General features: G+C 36.0%; 3 protein-coding genes across 5 annotated transcripts; 2 read left to right on the top strand and 1 right to left on the bottom strand.

Annotated features, from left to right (window-relative positions):
- Nucleotides 1-6990: 6990 nt before the first annotated feature.
- Nucleotides 6991-7586, top strand: LOC147283203 (chlorophyll a-b binding protein 3, chloroplastic-like). Its single transcript, XM_086248379.1, has one exon. The coding sequence runs from the start codon at nt 6999-7001 to the stop codon at nt 7584-7586; it is 588 nt and encodes a 195-aa protein (XP_086104505.1). The 5' UTR covers nt 6991-6998.
- A 117-nt stretch (nt 7587-7703) lies between these two features.
- On the bottom strand, nt 7704-17613 carry LOC147283202 (Transducin family protein / WD-40 repeat family protein). The gene is made up of 20 exons (XM_086246117.1): nt 17439-17613; nt 17071-17357; nt 16850-16967; nt 16674-16756; nt 16116-16339; nt 15887-16004; nt 15403-15485; nt 14961-15167; nt 13673-14029; nt 13249-13399; nt 12502-12693; nt 12081-12290; nt 11892-11984; nt 11387-11601; nt 10690-11265; nt 10528-10608; nt 10356-10441; nt 8770-9513; nt 8415-8568; nt 7704-8224 (listed from the first exon to the last, which is right to left on the bottom strand). The coding sequence occupies exons 1-20, from the start codon at nt 17563-17565 to the stop codon at nt 8158-8160; spliced, it is 4173 nt and encodes a 1390-aa protein (XP_086102243.1). The 5' UTR covers nt 17566-17613; the 3' UTR covers nt 7704-8157.
- A 2357-nt stretch (nt 17614-19970) lies between these two features.
- Nucleotides 19971-25004, top strand: LOC147283201 (autophagy-related protein 8i-like). Of its 3 annotated transcripts, XR_015122832.1 has the most exons (7): nt 19971-20177; nt 20276-20331; nt 20453-20505; nt 21066-21184; nt 21295-21406; nt 24005-24050; nt 24564-25004. XR_015122832.1 is itself a non-coding variant. In XM_086246673.1 (6 exons), exons 1-6 carry the CDS (start codon nt 20135-20137, stop codon nt 24592-24594), a joined length of 348 nt encoding a protein of 115 aa, XP_086102799.1. In that variant the 5' UTR covers nt 19971-20134; the 3' UTR covers nt 24595-25004. The 3 variants fall into 3 exon arrangements, 2 of the variants coding, with proteins under 2 accessions (XP_086102799.1, XP_086102798.1); XM_086246673.1 differs by lacking the exon at nt 21295-21406; XM_086246672.1 differs by lacking the exons at nt 24005-24050; nt 24564-25004 and having other exon boundaries at nt 21295-21489.
- Nucleotides 25005-26156: the final 1152 nt, after the last annotated feature.

Raw genomic sequence — 26156 nt, 5'->3', positions numbered from 1 at the left:
TTCCATATTTATAATCATAGTTTCTTGAGGATTAACCTTACGGCGTGCGTGTCGTCCAAGTAACTTCCTTCCACGTGTCTTACATCCCGACGTTCATGCGAAGTTACTTGCTTCTCACACCCACGTTGGTATTTCATTTAGTCACGTGGTCAAACTACCTGGGTTCTTACTAACAGGATGGACTCTACCACAAGTCCAAACATAATTGGGTTTTCATTAATCAGTTCAGCCCAAAATAGGATTGTTATTGATCAATTGGGCTAGGAACTTGGGCCGTAAAATATTCCCCCCCCATCCTAGAAGACAAAAAAATCAACCCATTTGACGATTCAAAATGGAAGTTTTAAAGAAAATGGAAACAAATAGTTAGATTAGGAGATCTTTACAATAGTGAAATAGATGCAACATAATTTCTCAAAGGGTTTTTTTCATATTTAGTACCTAAATTTGACCATTGTCTTAATGTGGTACCTAAACTTTTATTTATCCCAATTGAGTATCTAAACTTTTATTTTATGTCTAATAGGTACCAAAATGAATTTCTGTTAAAATTGTCAACAAAAGTTAGGGGCAATATAGTCACTTCAAAAAATTTATATTTATATTTATATTTTAATTATAATTTTTTATTTTTTTTGTTTGTTGTGTTTTTTTTTTAATAATTTTAAACATATAAAGAAAATAATTAAAATATACTTTAACTATATTGCCCCTAACTTTTGTTGACAATTTTAACAAAAATTCATTTGATACCTATTAGACACAAAATAAAAGTTTAGGTACTTAATTGAGACAAATAAAAGTTTAGGTACCACATTAAGACAAGGGTCAAAGTTTAGGTACTAAATATGAAATAAACCCTTTCTCAAAAAATGTTTTAAACAAACACATAAGCACAAAAGTAATTTATACGAAGTAGGAACCTTCCAGAATAAATCTAGAATAGTTAGTAGCATTAGCCAGCAAGAAATAACATGTATAAATAAAAAAAGTTATACTTAATTAATCTTGAGTTAAATACAAAAATAGTCCACAAACTTTATAGTGAATCTCAATTTGGTCCACTAATTATAGAAAGTATCAATTTGGTCCACGAACTTTTCAAGTCGTACCAAAGTAGTACAAATATTAAGTTTCATTGAAAAATATAACAAAAAATGATCTATGTGCACAATAAATGACCACATTTTCAGAGGCATTTTAGTTTGTTTATCACACTTTTATGTGATCAATTCCGTTAATTTTCAGATCGAAGTTAACGTTTGTACTGCTTTGAAACAACTTGAAAAGTTCGTGGATCAAATTGATACTTTTTATAGTTAATGGACCAAATTAAGATTCACTGTAAAGTTAGTGGATCATTTTTGTATTTAACTCATTAATCTTTGAAGTCCAGAAACAGTGAAAGAAATTAAAAATCAAGGATATATGTTAGTACACATAGGAACAATTCTTATAAGATTAGCATGGTTAACTAGAGCACAAGTAGGAACAAAAACATTAGTTTATGTTTATGATGATAGGTGGGATAATCACCTACAAACAGACATATCAACAGCAGAAGTAGATCTCAGTACAAACTTAGTAGTTATAGGATGTAAACCTAATTATACCATGATTGTACAAGATTATATATAGTAAACAAATAAAAATTATAATATCAATGGAGAATATAAAAAAATTTAATTAAATGTTAGCATGATGTACATAGGAAATGTAGTAAATAATTTTAATATAGAATTTCAAGATATAGTTAAAACTTTTAACAGCAAGCATGTTAACATGATAGAAGCAAGACAGTAGATAATAGTTTTTTAGAATGAACAGAATGGTCATTACCTAACCTAAAGAAAGCAGGAGGTAGAAATCCGGATCAAGTATAAATATTTGAAAATTATTTAGGAGATGCATGTGTCAGATTTTTTAACTATAAGCAAATAGAAGAACCTGATGAATTAGAAAGTGAAGCAAATCAAATAAATATGGCAATAGCCAATAGATGACTAAGACAAGACATTATAATGAAATTTTAGATGCACTTATTGTAGATATAGATACCTTATCTAGTGAAGAGTATTTAGATAGATATGGCATATTTACAACTATGAATTTTGTTTAGCTTCCGTTGCCATGTTCTATGTTTGATTAAAATGTCTTGGTAGTATCCTAGTTTCCTTTCAACTTATGCCTTTTAATATCATTTCATAAAAAAAAAATGTGGTATAAAAATTTCTTAATTAAGTATTCAATATTAAATGATTGATTAGCCATTTGGGGCATGCCTTGATAAAATAACTCACCTAATGTGTTTGATGTTTAAAAGTTGCACTTAGTTTTTTCTAAGATGATAATCTGGCTCGTGTTATAAACTTATTTGGATTGTTCTACAGTGTTGAGCGCTTGGCCCCCTTGGCAAGGGCTCAGTGTGTCTCTTTTATTTATTATTATTTTTACTTTATGATTGAAACTGTTGAACAGCAAATAACAAAATTACGGTGAATGCAAATAATTGTACTTTTGTGTTTTGTATTGGTTTATTCAGTTTCACATGTATATATATAAAAAAGAAAGGACAAAAGTCATTTATATAAATATTAAAGTAAATGATTATAAAGTCCAATTTTGGGCTATCACTACTCTTAAGACCCATGTCCTTTTTTTGTATTTGAAGGAGGCCCACTTTATACCAAACCGGTCCTTTTTTTCCATTCTCCGTCTCTCTCCCACTCCCTCTCTCATTTCTCTCATTTCAAACTCAGCACTATTCTCTCTCTTCTCTCTCGTCACCATCACTCTCTCTTTCCTCGATGCATCGACGTCCGGCCATGGATGGTGGCGAGACCCACCTCCCCGTGCTTGTCTCTTCCTCCTCTTCCTTCCCATGGCCTCCAATCGTCTATCCAGTCATCGACGATGACAGAATGACTCAAAAATTGAGTCAATTTCGGCGGCGATCTGCTTCTTCCTGCCACTAAGAGGCACCGTACCTATCGGGTTTTGTTCCTCTCATTGTTCTGGACACGAAGGTACCCTTCGATCGCCCATCCACCTAGACACAGCGGCGAATTGACGTCGAGAAGCTAGCTGCTTTAAGGCCAATTTTCCTGCTAACTCGGCGGCGACTCAACTCGATTATGGTATATTCTTACTACTCCTTTGATCATGGGCTTTCTATCCCCCATGGTCTTACTTGTCAATTTTGAGAAATTTTGATTTTGATTTATTATCAAAACCATGAATTTATGTTTGGCCGAAAGACGTTTTTGGTCATTGTACTATGACTGAGTCGGACTTTGATCCCCGTCATTTCAATTTGCATTTTCAAGGACCGTGATTCCATTAATGTCGCAATCAGGTCCAAATTGTCAAAATCGAGACGAAAAATGCTGACGTGACTGTGTTTGTGGCCGGAATTCATATGTTGAATGCTAAATTTTCTTTTGAAGTCTAGTTGTTCGCAGGCATGAATCTAACACATACATTATTTTCAGGGGAAACCTTACATCTATGAAATTGTGGACGGAAGGTGCAGCATACCTGTTAGTTGTTCAAGCTTTAAATTAATAAAGCCAACTATTGATGAGGTCGACCAGCATTGCTCTCTAGGTAATCCTTTTTTCTTTGGGATAAGGAAAAATTTTTGTTAATTAGTGTTCCATGGCTATGCACACTCTGTTCTTCAACAATTATGATGACTTTTCATTTCAGATATATATTTTGCCAATTCTTTTTGATGAGGCTCCACTTCAAGCGAGGTTTAAAGCCCATTTCCCAGCTCACATGTCAGTTCCACTTTTCTAATATGTTGCTGAACAATTGCATTCCTATGGATGCTAGTAATAATAAATGTTTGGTAATATGTTCTTTAGTACCTCACTTGCTTGGTGCTTTCTAGTTCTGCTATTTATTTCCATACCGACTCTACTAACATGATTCATGAGACTCCATGCTGAGATTTATTAAGTACAATGGTAATTCATAAGCTTGTGCATGTTCTGACTGTTCTTTTTGTTTTTTGCTCTTCTTTTCAAATACAACATGATGATTTGTTTTTTATTTTTCCATTGGATGGAAAAGTTGAGCCACTTAGATTTATATGTATGTGTTTATTTCAATTGTTAACTAGTTTTTCCTGTCATGCTTATCTTGCTCATGAGTTAAATGTATGTAGCTAATCCAGTTAAATGACGGTAGTTAATCCAACTAATGATGTATAATTTGTTTTCATGGATATGCTTGTTCTTTCAGAATATTCAAGAATTATATGGGAGTAGCCAAGGTCATTAACAAGCTTCAAAGCTAGGTACATGACTTGAGCTTTTCATAATATCAAGAACATGTGCAAGACCCATGATTGTAATCTCAGAATATTCAAGTCAATTCTTGTAAGAAAATATAAATGAGCAAAGTTGCAGAAGGATACAAGGATAGTAAAGCTAAATTCCTTTTCAAATTCATGTAAATGGGAGTTATGGTTGTTACTGCTTGTTAGTAACAATATGTAAGTGGGCTATGATTGTTCTTGTCAGTAACAATATGTAAGTAGGCTATGATTGTTATTGACAACCAATAACAATACGTAAATGGGGCTATGATTGTTACTACTTGTCAGTAACAATATATAAGTGGGGGCTATGGTTGTTGTTGCTTTTCAATAACAATATGTAAGTGAGGGCTATGGTTGTATTAGTAACAATATGTAAGTGAGGCTGTGGTTGTTACTGTTTGTCAGTAACAATATGTAAGTGAGATTATGATTGTATATTTGTACAGTCCAATTCTGGTGAGAACGTTCCCACCATGCGAACGTCTTACAACGACCCATCATTCGGCACTAAACGATCGGCAAGTGTGAGACGTTCGCACGGTGCGAACGTCCTTACTTGAAAATTTTCCTATATTTGTATATGTAAGTGGAGCTATGATTTGTATAAGTTGTCTTATTTCTGAGTTTTTTTGCAAAGTGAAAAATTGAAAATAACTATTGTTTGGCAGTGGCAATAAACAATAATTGCCACTATTGGTTTTTTTTTTTTTTAATGTGGAAAACAAAAAAAAAATGGCGTTAAAAAAAAACTGATAAAAAAGAGATAATGTAGCTATTGGACTATTAAAAAGTGGGCTGCTATAGTATTTCGCTATAGCGGTTGGACCCTAAAAACAATCTATTTTATGAAATGAACTTTAAAAAAAAAACACTAAATATTATGTTTATACGATTTTAATATTAAAATTGTTCAACAATTTTATTAGGTTGTATTAAAACTGTTACAATTTTAATTAAAAAAAAAAGATGATGAGTACTTGGCTCATTAAAAGTTGGTCGACTTATAATTAGAACCTTGGCACGAATACTTTTGCCCTCTTAAACCTTATTTTGGACTTTAAATGAAAATCTAATATTTAAATTTTAAGAATCTACACAAGAAGGCATGTAATGCACATTATCTTGGACACAATTGGTCAACTTTATCCGATTGGGAGTTAACATAATAAATAGGCTTAATAGCCATTTTTGTTCCCAGACTATGACTTATGTGTAAAACTGGCCCCCAAATTAAAATTTTGATTAATTTACCCCTCAAACTTTCAAAAATAGGTCAATGTAGCCCATTTTGTCAATTTCTTAAGATTTCGTTCATATTTCCATCCAAAACACATATCACATGTCATGCAAGTGAGGGTAAAGTGGATAATTCATGCCTAAACTTGGAGTAAAATGGTTATTATACTTAAATTAAATACAAAATTGAAAAAAAAAAAAAACAATAATAGCCTTTTTATTTTTGAAAATTAGGATTAAATACCAATAGTTTTTCAACAAAACAGTAAAACAATAATTTTTTTTGGTACTAACCTAGAGCAACACATTTTGGATTAGGTCACAAATTTGTATAAAACGTGAATTTTTTGACACTGATCGATCAGGAAAAGTACTAAGCTCTCGGTGGTCTTCTGTTGTTATTGTTTTTTTGTTTTTTGTTTTTTTTTTCCAATTTGGTATATAGCTATGATTGTATGATATTCATAAAATTTCAAAGTTTATAAGGGTTTAATGCTTTTGATCTATGCTTGAGAGATGAAGTCCTACGACCTAGAAACTGAACATTAAAGCTTAAGCCTCGCAAACACTGAAAACAAAAAATCAATACAAAAGTTGTGACTATTGTACAGTCACAGTTGAGTTGAGTTTGTAAACAAAAAAAAAAAATCTCCCGAGCACTCGGTGAACAGTAATAAGCACTCGGTATAACCATGTTTTTTAAAATTGGTACCTAAACTGAAATTTGGTACTAAAATGAAATGACATAAATTTTTGGTAATTAAAATGAAATAGCATTGAAATTTCGTACCTAAACATGCCTTTTTTATTTCTATTTTAAGTAATTAGTGAAAAACCACCAAAAATTACACATTTCACTCATAAACCCCTGTAAAATATGTATTTATTTTTAACCCAAACACGAAGTGGCTTAAAATTAAACTTTTTTTTTTTTTTTTTCTGACGCCGTATGTAATTCTCATTGATTTATATTTTATTTTGTTCTGATGCATTATGTTATTCTTATAGAGTTATACTTTATAATAGTATAAAGTTACACTTTATTGAATGATGTAGTATTGTTTTAAGGTTTAAGCCTTTAGAATTTAGATTTTATTACTTCATATTTAGGATTTTAGGGTTTAGAAATTTTAAATTAAGAAATAAAAATTAATAAAACGTGTCATTCCGTGTGTTTGAACTCTTTACTTGGGTATGCTTGAGTTTGAATAGTATTGAATACTCCATGCTTGATTATTTCTTGAAATGTGCCTTCAAATTTTTTTTGAGTTGTTCAAAAATATATTTTGTGGTTTAAAAATAAACAGATAAAGTTTGAGTTTATTACTAAAAAATATTGTATCTTGTGGCTTATTGATAAAGACCTTTTTCATTTTGATTTATGTATTAACAGACATTGCACAACATGATAAACCAAACGAGATTTTGACTATGGATGGGACACTGCAGGGCTATCAGCCGACCCCGAAACTTTTGCCAACTCGAGGTTAATCACTCCAGGTGGGCAATGCTTGGGGCTTTGGGTTGTGTTTTCCCGGAGCTTCTTTCCAGAAATGGAGTCAAGTTTGGTGAAGCAGTGTGGTTCAAAGCTGGAGCTCATATCTTCAGCGAGGGTGGCCTGGACTACCTTGGAAACCCAAGCCTGGTTCATGCACAGGGCATTTTAGCAATATGGGCCACCCAGGTTATTCTCATGGGGACTGTTGAGGGTTATCGCATTGCGGGAGGACCACTAGGTGAGGTCACTGACCCACCCTACCCAGGAGGCAGCTTTGATCCTTTGGGGCTTGCAGATGACCCAGAGGCATTTGCAGAGCTTAAGGTGAAAGAACTTAAGAATGGACGGCTTGCCATGTTCTCAATGTTTGGGTTCTTTGTGCAGGCCATTGTAACTGGAAAGGGCCCTCTTGAGAACCTTGCCGATCATCTGGCTAATCCTGATAACAACAATGCCTGGGCTTTTGCCACCAACTTTGTACCTAGTAACAAACAAAAGATCTTCCAGCTACCTATTTGTTTGTAATTTAAGCTGCAAGGGATGTATTACTGGAAAATTGAAAAGTTTGGATGGTTCGTTCGGATTGCCCATCTGTTTCAGGATGGAAGGCTGTACTAAACTCTACTTTTGAATCACCAAATATTGTAAATCAATTTAAGTTACATTATGCAATTTAATGTCACAGATACTGCTTATCGCAGTTCACAGCTCGGACTTGCAGGCAAACCCCAAAACTGGAAAAAAAATTGGCTAAAAATATACATTATGTTGGGCATCAAGGGCTCCAAAGAGGAAAAAAAAAAAGATCCCTCTCATCATACCAAAGTCCCCTGGGAGTTTGAGTTTCTTGTTGCATCCTTGCACACCCTGTAATTGTAAAATAAATATATTGGTGGGGAACATCGAGACACAGCTCACACTTGCTATGCGACCAAGATATTGGGGATAAGAGACCAGTGTGTAAAAGGTGAAGACTGTTACTCATGCTAGGGTGTCAGACTATTGGTGATTAACATATAGCCGTTAACAAGGTGACTGCTGGGAAGACCCCTTACTGAATAAAATCACCAAAACCAACTTAACTCTCCTGCATCCATCAACTGATGTCAGAGAATTCGAGCATTTGCATTCCTCTTCCAGCTACTGCAATCTGATAATGGTTCCTAAATAAAACACAAACAATACAAAATAAAATGTCAAAAGAAAATGTTAACAGATTAGTAAAATGTTGAAGAAAAATGTGATCTGTTCATATCGTACTTAAATGTTAAATCATTCTTCTTAAAAACAAAAAAAATAAATAAATAAATAAAAGGCAGTTCTGAATCTATGTACGCAATGCACTTTACTTACCTGCCACACACTTTAGCATCCAGTGCTTCCGGCTCTGGCACACTGATGATTAGATAAGCATACTCAATTAGTTTACCTTCCTCCTCAAGACGCCAGCACCTGACACGCTGATCCAGACCAGTAGAGAAAACCCAAGATCCGTCTGTCCAAACACCTTCATAAATAAACCACAATTTGAATTATTAGTAAAAACAATAAGCTTTACAAGACAGAACACTAAAACTACTACTTCAAAGCTCTAGGAAAGGAGACATCAAGAAAGCAAAAGGTTAAAAACACAGGAGAATTATTATGCTCATTATTATTAAGTACTCTAGAGTGGGTTTGTAATTAGGTTTAAACAAATTGTCATTACCTTTTATAGCAGAGCTATGAGCTGAGGGGACTTTAACATGATTTAGGAATCTGATCCAATAGTTCTTGTCTTGTCTAGAATGAATGAAGTTCTTCGCATTTCCGAGTTCAGTGACTGAATTTCTGATTTCCTGTGCCATATTCTCAAATTCCGAGCGTGATGCTGACACTGACAATTCAAATCTAAGACAGCTAAGGGCTTGATCATCACCCCCACTAATTAAATTGTAAAGAAAACCAATTTCAGGACTTTGACAACCCTGTACATCTGAAACATGGAGAGAATTGACACCAGATTGGTGAATGTTCTTGAAAACAAGTAAAGGTGATAGTTCACATATGTCAGATGAAGAATCATAAACATTCATTTCGGACTCTGGGGAAGCAGTATGAATAGCTTGTGAAGAAGCTGCTCTGTTGCTTTCATAATCATTTAGCATTGATGAGGTTCCATCCATGACATGATTTAGAATATTGTGATCAGTTTCCTCTCCAGCTTTTACAGTGGTGGAACCAGTTCCTAATCTATTCTTTGACGTGCTACTGCCTAAAGATCTCCACCATCGTCCACCCTGACTTCCTCTCCCTGTCCGTGGCCGTTTCTGACAATTAATGAACTTTTCTACATTAAGTACTGATACCAGCTGCATAAAAGCTTCAATGCTTCTAGTGACGTCCCAAAAGGCAATACTTCCATCAGTAGCCCCACTAATGAGAATGTACAAACTTCCGATCTGAACATTTTCTGTGAATCAAAGTTATAAGAAACAATACTTTGGAAATGTAACTGAAATCATCTAGATGTCAAAATTTAGAACAAATACGCTGAATATTCAAAACCCTAGCATGGACATGCTTTAACAGTACAATATGATGAAAAGGGAAAACATCAGCTCAGAGAAGGCATTTTTTGCTCTATAAATTACTTAAGATCTTGAGTGTAATTTAAGATATCAAAAACCATAGAGCATAATCTTACATTAAACTATAATGTCCTGATTTCAGATGAGATGTGGCAGTGGCAATAAAAGTCTAAGAGAAATAAAAAGAAAAGCATAAGATAGTAGAAGGCTATGTACAGACACAAAATCAACACCAGGTTCATCCAAAATTAAGAAGAGGGATCTAGAAAGTTAATTTGGCCTCTTTTACTCAGACCCATACATGTGTCATTCATAAATGATAAGCACTTTCATATGAGGTGCACTTGTAATCTGTATTCTCAATGGTTAGAGACAGGGGAACCCCACTTACATTCCAATGCTGTAGGCTCAATCCTTTCAACAAAGGTACCTCTCGAAAGAATTTCCAGAACTGAGATTCTGTTTGTGAATTTGAACTAAAGCTAATTAAAGGAAAAGGCATTGTTGCATTAAACATTCAAATATTTCTACGGTATCCCCAAATAACCAAAATTGTATTGCATTAACCAATTTGAAACTTATCACACAAGAAAATTGTCTAGCTAATGAAGAAGTACATTGGAGTTGGTAGATGGGGTTCAACAATTTCATAAGCTAATAAATGTTATAAAAGTTTGACAAATGCAAAAACGTTTAGACCCTGAAGACTCCAACAACGACTAACCTTCAGAAGGGAGACATGTGGGAAGTATGACATGCTGCAGTGACAATACTGGTGATGACAGAGGAGACAGCATAGCAACATCAAACCTACAGTGAGATAAAGAAAGGAATGTCACATATGACGTGATGAGAAAAACATTAAGAGAAAAAAGGATAGGCTCCCTCATAAATACCATAGCCTGTAGGGCAAAACTAGAGCCCTTAATGCAAGGGTGGCATCTGAACAAGCGACAGCAATAAAACAGACGGTTATCCTGAGAAGGAATCCAAAACATTGTATGAGATCCAAAGGGAAAATTAGATAAGCAAAAGAAATATTAGTTGTTTCCTATTACCTGGAACTGGCACATTTAACCAGAAAAGCAGTTACAGCCAGGTATCTCCAGTCATCATCATGTTTATCCTTAATGCAAGATTTCAACTCCATCTTTCCCTTTTCTGAAGACAGTGATCTAGATCCTGTATCAACTTCCATGCTAGAAACATTCTCAGCTAGACCAACCCTATTCTGAAAGTTTTCTGGAAATTTTTGAGTACTAGAATACTTGGCTGGCATATCAGTGGAAAGCCACTGGAATGACATTGAAGATGCCTCTTGCGACAAAACTCTATTGCCATTTCCAGTGATGTTATGCTGCTGATGACGTAGTGTTTCTTCCTTCTTGTCTACCTTCCTACTTCTCAGCAGCCAAGAAGTCAAGACCCGCTTTGCACCAACGGAAATCAATAAAACCGGAGTTTCTCTGTTCTCTGTTGTTGCATCTTGTACATTTCTCATATCGGGTATGTTGGTCACGTCTGATGGAACAACATTTATCTTTGACACGCAGCATATTGATCTCACGGCTGATCCACCGACATGCTCGCCAAGCAATTTTGATGCAGTCCAATTCTCAATACCTGGCATATACCTAAGTGAATATTAGACAATTAGCTGGTCTTGTATAAGCATCTGATCAATTACTCAGTTTCGGGACAGGGTTTCTTTTTTTTTTTTTTTTTTTTTTTAATTCCATATTCTAAACAGCATACCTAGTCAACCTCACAGTTCCATCTTCACACCCAGTTGCGATCCAACTAGATCCAGAGAAGAGGCTGTGCTTCCCATTTACTCCAGGTTGCAATTCTTCTGAGACAAAGCATATGGAATGCATCTCTCTCCCATGGAATTGCATATGCAAATTCCTCGAGAGCATCTTCCTTTCACCATCAAGGACCCAATGTCTATAAATACAAATGATTTCATCCTGGCAAAGGAAATGAATATTGTGCAGACTTAAAGATAAGGAAACCTCATTTTTTCCAAAGTAAAGATAAGGAAACATACACTTAATGATCTACTGAGAAAGATAGAATGATGTGCCTAGCAGCCAAACAGTTCATGACAAATAAGACATCATATCATGCCCCATTATGGATATGCGTAACTTTAAAATGATAAAAAATCACTTTTGACCTGCTTCGTGAATCTACCCTTCCACAATGCTCATACTGGTTGTGCTATGAAATTATCAAGTCAAAACAGGCTGACACAAACCTTAACATATGCAAAGCAGTTCTTTATTTCTGGTACATCACCAAGATAGTAGGTATGAGGACGCCGCCATCCACCACATGGAATTTGTACAACCTGCAACAAACATAGACCCTTAGGCTCCAAAATAGATAGCAAGCAACTTAAAAATCATTTCAGGGGAGGTAGTGTGAGGCACTGAAGCAACTATACCTTGGCCTCAGTAATTAAGTTCCAAATTATGAAATCCACTGATGCAAAACCAGCAGCATAATGGCAGCTTGACAACTCATTAGCAGATCTATTATCAGCAGAGACAGATTGAATAAGACTCAAGTCCTTCACTTGTTTCATTCCTATAAATTCCAATTCCTCCCTATCTCTGTCATATTCCAGATAGCATATACACCCATCTCCGCCAGTCTGAGAAAAGTGAAAAACTTAAGTACACAACTGTCTACATGAATGAAATATTTATCTTCCAATATTGTTTCATAACGGTTATAGAAATGTTTATAATTTTTTTTCAAATAAAAGACAAGGGAAAGTTAAAATGCACCAAAATTTATCATTGTACAGACAAGCACATGCACGCAAATCACTCTTGCAGATCAAAAGTGAAATTTGACCATACCGAGCGTATTTCAATCTGATTGGAACTTAGTCTAGCAAGAGCAACACTTGAGACACCTGAAATCCCATGAGCTCCTTTGAAACAAATTGATGGAGATATTTTAACATTAGATGCCACCGATGTGCCCAGCAACATGCTCTTGAACAAAGGGAACAAAAGAAGATTACCCCGTATATCCCCACATACCATTACCTGCAAATTCGAATAGAAGGGATATAAAAACAATTGATGAGATCTAATTTAAACCACATGGCATTTAAAATGTTCACCAAATCACATCTGATTTTTACATGATCAAGAGTTCTTCATTTTCATTCTGTTATAAACTTAGGCTTTTTCATCTCCATGTGTAGCTTAGCAGTAATCATTGTTCACCTTATCCAAACACACTGAAGAACTTAAAAAAATAATAATAATAAAAAAAAGAAAAAAAAAAAAAAAGAAAGAGGGGGCAGAGGGGTGTAGAAACACTAATGTTGGAAGGATCAATATATATGAAATTCGGCCTACAGGTCACTGATCACCTTGTGTTATTATTTTGTCTCAATTTAAGCTGGCTATGGTCAACCCACACTCCATGGGGGTAGCTTTGGTATTTATCTATTCTTTTATATTATCTTAGTGATTCTGAACACTTAATACCAATCACAGATAAACATTTAAATAAAATTAGAAAAAAACAGAAAATGATACAAACCCCATTCAAATGAAATTAAAAGGAAAAGGAAGATGATGGGAAACAGTTACCTCTTCCTCCAAAGATGCATCCAAACACATGATTCGAAATCCAAAACTTGATGTGAATTCTGCTATAAGAGACACAATACAGCTGCTTGCAGAATGGTCACACAACCTCCACAGCTTCAATGTTCCCCTAGGGTCAGCAGTGAAGATGTACCTACATGGTAACAGTAGCAGAGTTGATGATCTGACTATTTTAACCTTCCACATCTGAAAAGTAAAGCAAGAAGACATTAATGATGTCTGTCATCCAGAATCTAAGTGAAATGGCCATAATCGTTCCGCAAATTGGCAGTGTTATGTGTACCATTGTAGAAGATGGGCCACATTTTACATTCACGGACAGCATCGATTTGGTACCCATGAAGAACTCAGGTATTGAAGAGATAATTGACCATTATTATTGCAAAGAAGAATGAATGATCATTACCCATAACCTAGTGCCTTGCACCAATGTGTTCCTAGGAGTTGTCTCTCTATTTCAGCTGACCAGGTAAAGGCAAAACCCACTTTAGGAGTACAAGCATCACCTATAACCCCGACAATTGTCATGTTTCCTTTACCGTCTCCAACAGCAACCCAATCCTCCACACCACAGCAAAGTTCAAATGATTCCGACAATAAATCCATGCAAACAATCTGCACCTCTTCATTGACACGGACAAGTTCAGTCCATTTTACTTCTCCAGTGTCCAACAAATTAGCATGGTACAGGTAACCATGGTTAGTGGCAACATAAAGGGTATCCTCACGTGCAAAGCGCAAGCAACGAACATATTCACTTTTGCTGAAAATAAAAAAACAGCAACAATTTCATTTAACAAAAATATACAGTAAAATAATATTGAGGTATTTACAAAATTTCAGGAAGAGAACATCAAAGGGACCTTAGACCAAACAAAAAAAAAAATTATATGTATTATAAAGCTTTTTGGGGATTCTGTATATTCAGAAAACTACCATATTTTAGGTTCCACCTTGGAGACTATATCTTAACTACGAAAGAAACTTTCCTGTCACCGGTGTATACACCCCTTGTGTTTGTCTCTCTCATCTTGAGACCTAGCAAGTGATGAGAGAGAAAGACACAGAGGTTGTATAAACTCGTGACATGGAAGTTTACTCCTTTACTACCCATCCATTTGATTGTTCATCATACATTAAGATCCTATGGCACAACTACCATTTACCTGACTCCATTAAAAGACAAGATTTAAGCAGCTAGACTCTTATAATCATGTCCTTTCTTAGCTATGGTGCCAAACTCAATACCCTAGCTGAGCATGTGGAAGACAAAATCGCATTTTAAAGTAAAAAACAAGATTTTTCCTATATTACAAACTTATTTTTTTCTTTTCTTTAATAATACTAGCCTCTTGGCACACATTCCCACCCATGCCAATAAATTTTTTACTGTGCATTAAAGGAGTAAGAAAATGTGGCGCTTAGCAGGAAGAAACTGCAGCTATTTTTAAAATTATTTTAGTTTACTATATTACCCTTCTTAAACTCAATTAATTTCTTTTGATAGTTTTTTTTAACAAAGGGCATAATTGGGTTGTCTCACCCAAAAAAAAAAAAAAAAAAAAAAGGAGCATATTAGGGTTTTCAAAAGTTACCAAACCCCAAACTTCTCCCTTTATAATAGTATAAATAAAAATTTGAAGTTAAGAATGTTGAGATGAAGCCCAAAGTTTTTCTACTATTCAAATTATTACCTGTCCATAGGTCCAATGTGCTCTGATAAAATAGGGATACAAACTGTGTATGTCATCATTCTATCAATTTCTTTTGTCTCTGCATGTCCCTCCAAGCCTCCAGAGAATAAAGCTGGCAGCTGATGCACTTTAATTGCAGAGTCAAAACCAGCAGTAATGAGAAGTGAGGTGTTTGGATCATACAAGCATCGCCATATACCCCTTCCTCTGTACATTACAGGACCAAAAAAAGGAATGAGCAAGGCTGTCTACCACAAAATTAAAGCTCCTGGAATTATTACCAACCAATTTTCTTCCAAAAATGATCTACTATTATATTGAGATTCTGGATCATCAGTAATTGATATAACCATTTGATTTATGGATTCAAGTCAAATAAAAACCAAAGTAACCACTTTCTATTCCTCAGTTATCAAAAAAAATGGAACCACAAGCCACTTACATGTGCTCCTTGATCATCTTAAGGTGTTTACCATCCAGTCCCCACACACGGCATGTACAATCCTCACCGGCAGTGACAATCAGCTGTATTAAAAAAAAAAAGTGAGGAAAAGGTAACTGGTTTTGGAATCAGCAGTCCACACATAAACCATTCTCTTATCTAGTCTACACCAGCTTGACCATTGCACATTGCAGGCTTAACTAACCACATGCAAAACAGACCAAGAATGATTATGAGAATAGTTCAAGATGACCAGGATAAATGATTTACGAAAATTCATTCTTATCACCACACATATTAACACAGTGAAAAAGTTAGCATTGAAAACTTAATCAAATGAAAAAGTTACCCCCGGATAAAACTGACATTAATCTTCTGTTTTCATTTATTGTGAGTCGATTTTCTAACAATACCATTTTCTTTAGAAAGAAGGAGAAAAAAAAGAAAAAAGATAATGAGTGTGCAAAGATATTGTAATGCTTACAGAACCAAAAATACAGCAGTCCCAAACTCGGGCATTGTGTCCAAATAGCACAAGGCCAACAGATTCCCCTGGCATCTCAGAATGCTTTGTTTCAGCACAAACTGCCCAGACACGAGCACTGTACAAATGAAGAGACCAAATCATTAAATGGAAACACTCACTAAAAAAATAAAACATGTTAGTTGATTGACACAGTCATTAGGGTCATAGAATTTAGCATCTAATTCACCTACGATCATCAGAAACGGAAACCAATTTGGACCCATTAGACGACCACGCTATGCGAAAAATTGAACCTTCATGTCCAGCAAGTTTGCAGATATGAATAGCTTCATACTGGCAACCAAGAGGCTGAACACAGGTTGAGAATGAATCACTCTGATGAATGTGGTCTTCAAATTGACTTGTCAGAGACGAAGAATCATACTGAGGAACCACTTTCCAAACAATGATCTGTGCAAATCAATTCTTTAAAATATTAATAACATCAGAAAGACCAAGGAATTAAGCCTTTTATTGGGTAAAACAAAGGAAACATTAGTTATTTTAGTCACGTAGAGATTGGAAGACCATGGTTTTTTCAAAAGGAACATTTGTCTGCTATGTTAAAAGCATAGGTAACAATAGATCCCTGTAAAATTCATGAGAATAATGAACTTTACAATAATAAAATCATTGAAAATATAAAAATTATATTAATTATAACTTAAAACACACACATACACTTGAATAGAGCAATTACTTGGGTGGGTGGGTTGTGGAATTATCGAAAGGAAAAATTAGCCACCTCATTATAGATAGTACCAGATGCAATACGGAGAGCTTCAAGAGTGTCACCCCATAACCGCATTGAGTACAGAAGGGTCCTCTCTACAGTTCAAAACAAAATTTTAGTACTTGAGAAAAGCTCAAAAAAAAAAAAAACCACAGGCTAGCAAATCAATTAATTCAGTTAGAACAAACCAGGATGCCGAACTTCAAGAACCACAGTACAAGTTGAGACATCCCAAAGATGGACAGAGTTGTCACTACATCCTATAGCAAGACAATGACCCTCCTCATTCGAACAACTCACAGAGCTCTGCTACCAATTCACCAATCAAAAAAAAAAAAAGTAAAAACCCCACCAAATTCTCAAAGTTTGTTAATAAAAAAATTAGTTGAGCTTGAGGGAACATTTGTACCTTCAAGAAGGAAACGTCCAAGACCCAATTGCCGAACTTTGGCAACAAATGAAGCAGCGTCAAACTGACACACACTTGCTGCTCCATTTCAATGTGCAAACTAAACATCTTCACTCTCCTTTCGCCAAAGACGACGACTTTGAAAGCACAAGTGGTGGGCAATGTTCCCTCTGCGCAATCAGTAGAACTACAAAAAATCCCATGCACGCGAATGCCTTGGAACACGTCGAACGACCTTATCATTCTTCCCAGTTCCAAATCATAGACCAAAATTTGTGAGCCCGACCCTGTTTTGTTCAATGAAAACGGCGTTATAATGAATTGGAGTTGAAGATTTTAGAGAGAGAGAGAGAGAGTGAAAGGCTTACCGGCCAGGAGATATGGAAGGGCGGAGAGGTGAGAAGGTAGGTGGAGAAAACACAGGGCCGAGATCTCTCCGAGGTATTGGCCGCTTCGTAGACGCCAGGAACCGCTCTTCTTCTTCTCCATAGCCATGCTCGATGCTTTGGCTCTGTTTCGTTATTTGGAGTCTCTGCTTCTGGCTTTCCCAGGACTCAGACTCCAACTCTCAAAAGACCCAAACCCTTTGTTTGTTGTCAGAGTTCTGACTGAACCGTTTGAAGGGTTTAAGCGTTAATGGGCTGGGCTAGAAGAAAAAGCATAAATTCAATTTAGACACATAATTATATAAGCTATTTCAATAGAGTTTATGAACTTTAAAATATTTTAAATATACACCTAATCTATTATCTAAATTAAAAAATAAATTTCTGTCTATTGATTCGTTGAGAGATCAGTTAAATGACAGCTTGGCTTTTACTGACCGAAATTACTTGACGACGTGACACTATCTCAGCAAACATTTCCCGCCGAATGAGCTACACGGGCCCACAATTTAATAATAATAGAGAGAGAGAGAGAGTTTGTGGGCCCGTGTCAGGGGTTAGGTGGACCCGTGTCGCTCATTTCCCGCCAAATAAGCGACACAGGCCTACCTAACCCCTGACACGGGTCCACAAACTCATCATTTCTTTCTCGCTCGTTGAACACAAGTGAGAGATTTATATTCGAATTTGGGGGAAAACGTGATGTTTTTTGGAGACTAAATGGTCAGGAGAGCGTTCGACGAGCGGGAAGGAGGTGATGGGTGTGTGGGCCCGTGTCAAGTGGACATGTGTTGCTCATTTGGCCGGAAATTTATGCTGAGTTGGTGCCACGTCGCCAATTAATTCCCGTTAGCAAAAGCCAAGCTGAGATTTAACTGATCTCTCAATAAATTGATGGATGAAATTTCATTTTTCAATTTACATAATAAATCAGGTGTATATTTGAAATATTTGAAAGTTCGTGGACCCCGTTGAAATAGCATATATAGTTATGTGTCTAAATTGAATTTATGCCTTTTTTTTTTTTTTTGGGAGGATGAAAAGTAACTTGTTTAGGGGATATTTTGAACAAATTTTCTTTTATAAGCATAAATTATGGGAGATGATTTTCGCACTTCACTCACTCCTTTTATTTTTAAAATTTTAAAATTTTGTTTTTAATAAGTGAAGCCCTAAATTACCATTAAACTTTCTTTCTTATACAACTTTATATTCTTTACACAATATCCTTCTGTATTATTTGCCTCAAATGATCCTTTTCATAGAAAACAACCCAAATGTCCAAAATTAAAGCATCAAAAATCTTTCTCAAAACTCATTTGATGCTCTGAATTTGATGAATTTTTACATATTCTAGGAGTAGTAGGACTAGGACTAAGCATGTATGTCTTTCCTATAAGTTCGACTAGGTGCTCAATGATCTTGAAACTAAAACTAAATAAAACATACTAAGGCAAAAATGTAATAGCGTTTGATCAATCTATCTAAGGTCTCCCTGACATACTTCTGATTGGCATGGAGCGATGAAATTAATTGAAGTTATGAACAAATAGAATACAAGTAGAGAAAGAGAATATTCTAGATGAAAATTAGTTAATCAAGCAATGAACATAATCATAGATTTTCTAAAGAATATGAAGTTGTTCAATAAATAAATAAGGTCTAGGTAAATATGAGACTTTACTTAATAAAGTTATATGAAAAATATTTAAAAAATAAAAAGAGTGTAAGTGGTAGGGGTGGACATTAGGACCGAAAATACCGAAACCATCTCATTCCGTGCCATTCCGTATCATTTGGTCCCATCCCGTTTTTTTTTTTTTTCAATCCCGTACCGATCCCGTCCCGTACCGATCTTAAACGGGATGGGATCGGTCCTGAAGATTCAATACCGGGATGATCCCGTCCCGTACCGATCAATTAAAAATTTAATTATTTAATAATTTAATGGGCCCAAATAGGCAAATATCACTAAACCCATTTTATTTTTTAAATTTCAGTCTTTCACCCAAAAACCCAACCCACACCCGCTCACGGCCCAATGGCCCAAGAGTGTATTGTTGTTTTTTTGAATTGTTGAATAATTGGTTGAATTGTTGAAGTCTTGAAGATGAATTTTCAATTTTGAATAAAAACAGTTTATTACTTGAATTCTTGTTCTGTTTGTATAGTTGAATAAAAATAGGTTATGTTTATTGTTTACAGGTCATTATTTGAAGATGAATCTTGAATAAAAATTGAATTATTATTTTTTTATTATTTTTTTGTTTGGGATCGGGATGGTACTGAACCCGTACCGAATCACTTTGGTACGGGACGAGATGGTACCATAATCCCAAACCTCCATCCCATCCCGTACCGATCCCGAACTCAAATCATGAGATGGGAACGGGATGAGGTAAGTCCCATCCCCCTCCATCCCGTGCCCACCCCTAGTAAGTGGAGTTCGAAAATCACTTCCCTAAATTATAAATTAGATAAGTTACGAAGGCAAAAAAAAATTTACCCAAAAAGATAAGATACCAAATATTCTTCATGTTTCTTTCTTGAAGGTTCCTCTTTCCTGTTGGCTTGCGTTTGGGGCACTCTCTTCTTTCTTCTTCTTTTTCTTCTCTCCCTGGCAATATCGCAGAGACGCATTCACACACACACACACACAGAGTTACACAGAGACACGGATGATGGGTAAAATAAAATCATTCAAGGACGAGTTTACATTCGGTTTGTTCCGACTCTTCAATTCCTCTTGCCCAACAAAAGCTTCTATTTTTTGTTATTGTTTATAATCTGAGTTTATGTCTCTCTTTGAAATTGTTTAGAACAAAGGCTTGAAGAATCACAGGATATCCTGGGCAAATACCCTGATCGAGTCCCAGTAAGATTCACCAATTCCGTTTTAATTTTTTGGTTCAACTCTATTGTCCCTTATCAATTATTACAAGTAATTCATTGCTAACCATCATATGTTCCTCTATCTATGGTATTTTTTATTACAGGTAATTGTGGAAAAGTATGCCAAGTGCGACCTTCCTCAAATGGAGAAGAAAAAGTAAGTTTGAGAGCTTAGGAGGTTAGGCTTTACCTCTTTCATACCTTTATACTTCTTTTCGATAAAAAAACAAAACCTTTATACTTCTTTGTTCAACTCTAGATCATTGTTCATTACTTCATTTGTTGCAACCAAAAAGAAACACACACACACACAGACATAAAAAAACTCTCTGCTATTTTAATGCCATCCTATTTTCTGAAAAAGGGTCCTATGAGCAACATCAGTGATTTTAGTGCATGAAAAATATTTACATAAATTTGGGTAAAGACACTAAGCGTTCATAGTGCCTACATTTGTGTTTAAGGTTGCCATGGTTCTAGCTACTTTGTTATGAATGGTTTGTTGGTCACCAACATTCAAGTATTTATGAAGACAGCATTACCTTGTCAAGTTCCCACACTGTCTAAGCAAATAATGTAAATGTTGGAATATTTGTTCTTGACAAGGTAGCTTGGAGGAGATATAATGCATTGCTTGTTTAAATTTGACAGATCCGAATACTTAACACACATTAACAACTTATTAGTTTAACACCACTACTATATCTTTGATGATAGATTTCTTGTCCCCCGAGACATGTCTATCGGACAATTCACCTATGTTTTGAGCAGCAGGCTTCATCTGGACCACGGAAAAGCTCTCTTTGTATTTGTGAAGGATACTTTACCTCAAACAGGTAAGTTGTGAAATTAAATTCTGGGTTGCATTCTTCTTTTAATTTTCTTGCAAGAAAACTTTCTTTATAATGATGTCTTTTAAAGTCCTTTTTATGAATGTCATTTGCAGCTAGTTTGGTGGACTCTGTCTATGAATCCTTCAAGGACAAGGATGGATTTCTTTACATTTGTTATAGCACTGAGAAGACCTTTGGTCATGCTAATTAATAATGTTCAGAGATGTGAGCAATGGTTTCTGTACATTGTTGTAAATTATTGCAAACTGGCTCTACCTACAGTATATTACAGTAGATTTGTTTACTCAGCCTGACATCTTTCTTTGGACCTTGTCTCTGTGCATCAATAGTTTTCTCCAAATGTTACATATATTCAAAGTTTAGTTATTCTAAATGCATTTCAAACCTTTCTACGATGGAAGACAGTCATTGTTTGTTTAAGATTTTTACTCTTATCCCAAACATTCTATGTCAGTTGAGTTAAGGTTTATGAGGACAATAATTGCCTTTTAATAACTTTCTTATGGATTGACTTATTAGCATTGTCCATCAAATTCTCAGAGGAGAGAGTGATTTTGATGAAAGTGGGATTTACTCATGAATAATACCAACTCAAAGTGATGGCAATTATAGGCCATAATGTTTTTTTTTTTTTTGGCCTATTTCAATTTAGCACTTTGGAGTCTGGATTATATATAACAAGAAACAATAATGCTACTCTGACCACAATTTTATACCATCTAATGTGGCTGCTTAGGTGGACAACCGCATCAGCAAAGTATAATTCACAATTCACAATTCACATTTTTATTCTTTTTATTAATTTTCAATTATTAAAATAAGGGTTAATTACATATATATACCTCAACTATACATCACTTATCAGTTGGGTACCTCTAGTTTAAAAACTTTCATTAGGGTACATCAACTTATGTTTTTTGTCAATTGAATACCTCCGTTAGTCTGACCGTTAGTCTGACCGTTAAATGCTTACGTGGCGCTTACGTGGCACACGCGGACCCCACCATTAAATATTAATTTAGCATTTAAAAATAACCACTAAACCAAAATTAATAAAAAAATAAAAAAAAACCATTAAAATTATATAAAATTGAAAAAAAAAAAAAAAAAAAAAAAAGCTAACCCCCAGCACCCTCCCTCCCCTTCCTCCCCCACCCTTTCCCCACCCAGGCCACCGCCCCTCCCCTCCAAACCCAAGCCACCCCCCACCTCCCCCGCAAACCCAGGCCACCCCCTCCACCTCCCTTGCCCCTCCAGACCCTCACTGACCAGCACCGAACCCGAGCTCCACTCTCAGATTGTCGTACGGGTACACTTTCGGCGCAAATGGGATCTTCGACGCCTTGTCGTTCCACACGGCCAACAAGCCCAGCGATGCGAAGAAGCTCAAACCCCCGCAGAGCCAGGCCAAAGCCTCGTACTTTCCGACGGTGTCGGCGATGCGATCAATGCAGGGCTCCGGAAACGGCGTGCCGTTGTCCTAGACGAGCTCGTCGTTTACATGGAGGGGTCGGTCGGGGACGATGTGCTTGCCGACGGGTAGGCCCATGCCGGCACGGAACAGTAGAGAGGAGGCTGCGGAGCGCGAAACGACGCCGTTTCGGCCCGGGCTTCGACTTCCTGGGCTGCGCCGTCGACGGCCTCGGCGACTTCGTCTCCATCACTCTCGACCCGCAGGTCCTCCCGGGAGAGATCTCCATCTCCGAGATCTCCGGCAACCATTCCAAGAAGCTCAGCAAGAATCCGATCTGGAACTGCGCCGGCATCGCCGCCATCGAGGTCATGAAGATGCTTGGCGTGCGCTTCGTCGGCCTCTCCCTCTCTCTGGAAAAGGGCCTGCCACTGGGAAGTGGGCTGGGATCCAGTGGGTTGGAGAGTTCCTGCAGATAAGGCTTGAGAGAATGGATTGGGAGAGAATTGTTTAAGGGTTTGGGGGGGAGGGGCGAGGGAGGTGGAGGGGGTGGCCTGGGTTTGCGGGGGAGGTGGGTGGTGGCTTGGGTTTGGAGGGGAGGGGCGGTGGCCTGGGTAGGGAAAGGGTGGGGGAGGAAGGGGAGGGAGGGTGCTGGGGTTAGCTTTTTTTTTTTTTTTTTTTTCAATTTTATATCATTTTCAAAGTTTTATTAATATTTTATTATTTTTGGTTTATGTGGCTATTTTTTAATATTTAATGGTGGGGTCCGCGTGTGCCACGTCAGCGCCACGTAGGCATTTAACGGTCTTCCTAACGGTCAGACTAACGGAGGTATTTAATTGACAAAAAACATAAGTTGATGTACCCTAATGAAAGTTTTTAAACTTGAGGTACCCAACTGATGATTGGTGTATAGTTGAGGTATATATATGTAATTAACCCTTAAAATAAACTAAAGAAAACCCAATTTCATCGATTGACGTCATTTCCCACCCCCTCCTTCTTTCCTCTCCCTCCCCACCTGCACTCCCCTTCTCCGTGGCTTCGCCCACCCGTGCTCTGACTACCCACCATTGACGGTCCAGTGCTCCGTCTATCACTTGGTTAGTTTGGTCTATTATTGATTTTTTTATAAGTTTTTTTGTATTCTTTTCGATCTCTGGTGTTGTAAATTAATCTCCTTTGTTGGTGCTTTTTTATTTTTATTTGATGACTGCAATTCTTTTTTATCTCTATCATTGCTAATCATTTCAGTAGGATCACCTCTATGCTTTTATTTATATATTTTGTGTTTGGTGTGTTTTTAGGGATTTCATTTGTGTATGTCAATTGATCATTGGTGGTTTTGCAGACTACTTACATATTTTTTAATTAATGTTCAATTGACTTAGGAGGGAAGACATTGATTACTCTTCCTACTAAGAAAGCAAAGTGGAGGTGAGCATCTTTATTCATTTGATATCCAGAGAACAAATTAGATTTAATTCAAGGATTTCTGTTCTAAGATGTTCTGCCTAATAGATTTCTTCTTCTTTTGTGGTTTTTTGCTAATAGAAATCCAAGTGTATATGCAGTCTTATGTGTAAATTATATATCTTTGTTAGGCTTTTCTAGAAACACATAAAGAGTCGCATATTTTTAGAGTACATAGAGAGAGACTTATCAAATTTTGATAGATCATATGCAACTAATATCTAAATAAGCTTATGAATTTTCTAAGGAATAGTTGCTAAGCTTGTTGCCTCTTTGGTCAGTGAGCTTAAATGGTATGATAATGTTGAAACTTGATGTTAATCATTCAATTCTGTAATTTTAATATTTGCACTAGATTATCTGATAAGCAATGAAGTCTAGTATCTAAATGGTCATCCTAGTTCATTCATCACCAACTATGTCAAAAGGTATCTATCCTCTCATTCTAGGCTTCTAACTTTTTGATTACTGCTCCAGATATGTTGGCACAGCAATTTACAAGGTCTAATTGTTTGGAAAGCTAACCATGATTGTGAGAGCCCCTGAAACATGTAGAAGGGTTGATGGATGTTGTACAATGCAAGCCTGGGTAGCAATGAACTTCCACATTAATGTGAAGGAAATTAATTATGAGAATTTATGAAAAATACCGGCCATAAGCGCCTTCTCAAGATGACAACTCCAATCAGTGGTCACAACTGATTCACAAGGCACTGGCTATGTACCATGAATTTCTTGATGTCTTTCTTTCTTTCTTTTTTGGTCTGAGACTTTTCTGAGATCTAATGCCACTTTACGTATGATTACTGGAGGTTCAAATGCTTTTAATTTCATTTTCTTTATGTTTCAGCTTTTTTTTTTTTTTTCTTATACCATCGGATCATATTGTAACATATTGAAGACAAATTTTATAGTTAAAGTGGTTTCTCTTGCAATTTCTTGTCAATTTGTTCTCCATGTGCCCCAGTAGTTTCGAAAGATTTCCTTGCATTTATCATTAATCAATAGGATGGAATGAGGATTGATAAGGTGAATCTATTGTGGAACAGTCAGACAATAATGTAGCATGCATAGTTGTGAGTAACAAGTTGAATCTCAAAGATGCCAGAGAGGTACCCACTTTTGAAGGCAAATTACCTTGCAGAAGCAGTGAAGCACAAAGTTTGTTTATCATGGTGCAAGCATAGCTCATCTGGTGGGTGAGTGTAGCGCAATGCATTTAACCAAAAGCTAATAAAAATTGGAACAGGTCCTTCCAAACCTCTCCTCTTCATTGATACACAAATAACCAACCAAGGAAATCTCAAAAGAATAAAATTATAAAGAGATTAGCTTGCATATATATCAAAATTCCATTTAAAATAATTCTTTTCTATCTGGGGTCTCAAAGAAAGAGCATTGTAAGAAAATGTTACAACTCAAACAAAACTTTTTACTTCCATCTATCAGTTAAGTTCTTGGTCATCCTTTCGCCTCGAACTAGAGCTAGGCATATTGTCTATACCGTGACCTTCATCCCAATATTGATGCTGGTGACCCTAAGAAAATTTTTTTTAAAAACAAGCATCTTAATATTACCTAAAATTGATTTTCCTAGAGAGTAGGACAAGTTAAATTTCCTCTCTCATATCCACTGTACAGGTTGAGTGACCCCCAAGGACATGTTCGTATTTTCCTACAACATATATATTTATTTATTTATTTATGTTTAGTAAATAAATAAATACTTCAAAAAAAAAACTAAAATAGGGCAATAACAATCAAATTTCACAGCTCACATTACAACCACGAGCTGTAGGATATTGTTTGTGACCCATGTCAACATGAATACCTTGTGCTACTTGAGAATCCTGAATTAAAAAGTGTGGAAGTACTTATAAAAAATGATTTTAATTTAGACAAACAAGAACAAGATATTCATAATTCACAACAATGTTACACTCTTGTGTCCCGACTACATAACCCCTTTTGAAAGTGGGAACTGGAGCATCTACATGACAAATGGAATCACTTTCCATCGGTTGAAAATCCTACAAAAAACAATATAAGCACAAGATGTAACATTTTATT

This window comes from Dryas octopetala, chromosome 6, assembly GCF_963921425.1.
Source record: "Dryas octopetala chromosome 6, drDryOcto1.1, whole genome shotgun sequence".
NCBI lineage: Eukaryota > Viridiplantae > Streptophyta > Magnoliopsida > Rosales > Rosaceae > Dryas > Dryas octopetala.
The sequence above is the reverse complement of the archived record's forward strand: the minus strand, read 5'-3'. Positions and strand labels throughout refer to the sequence as shown.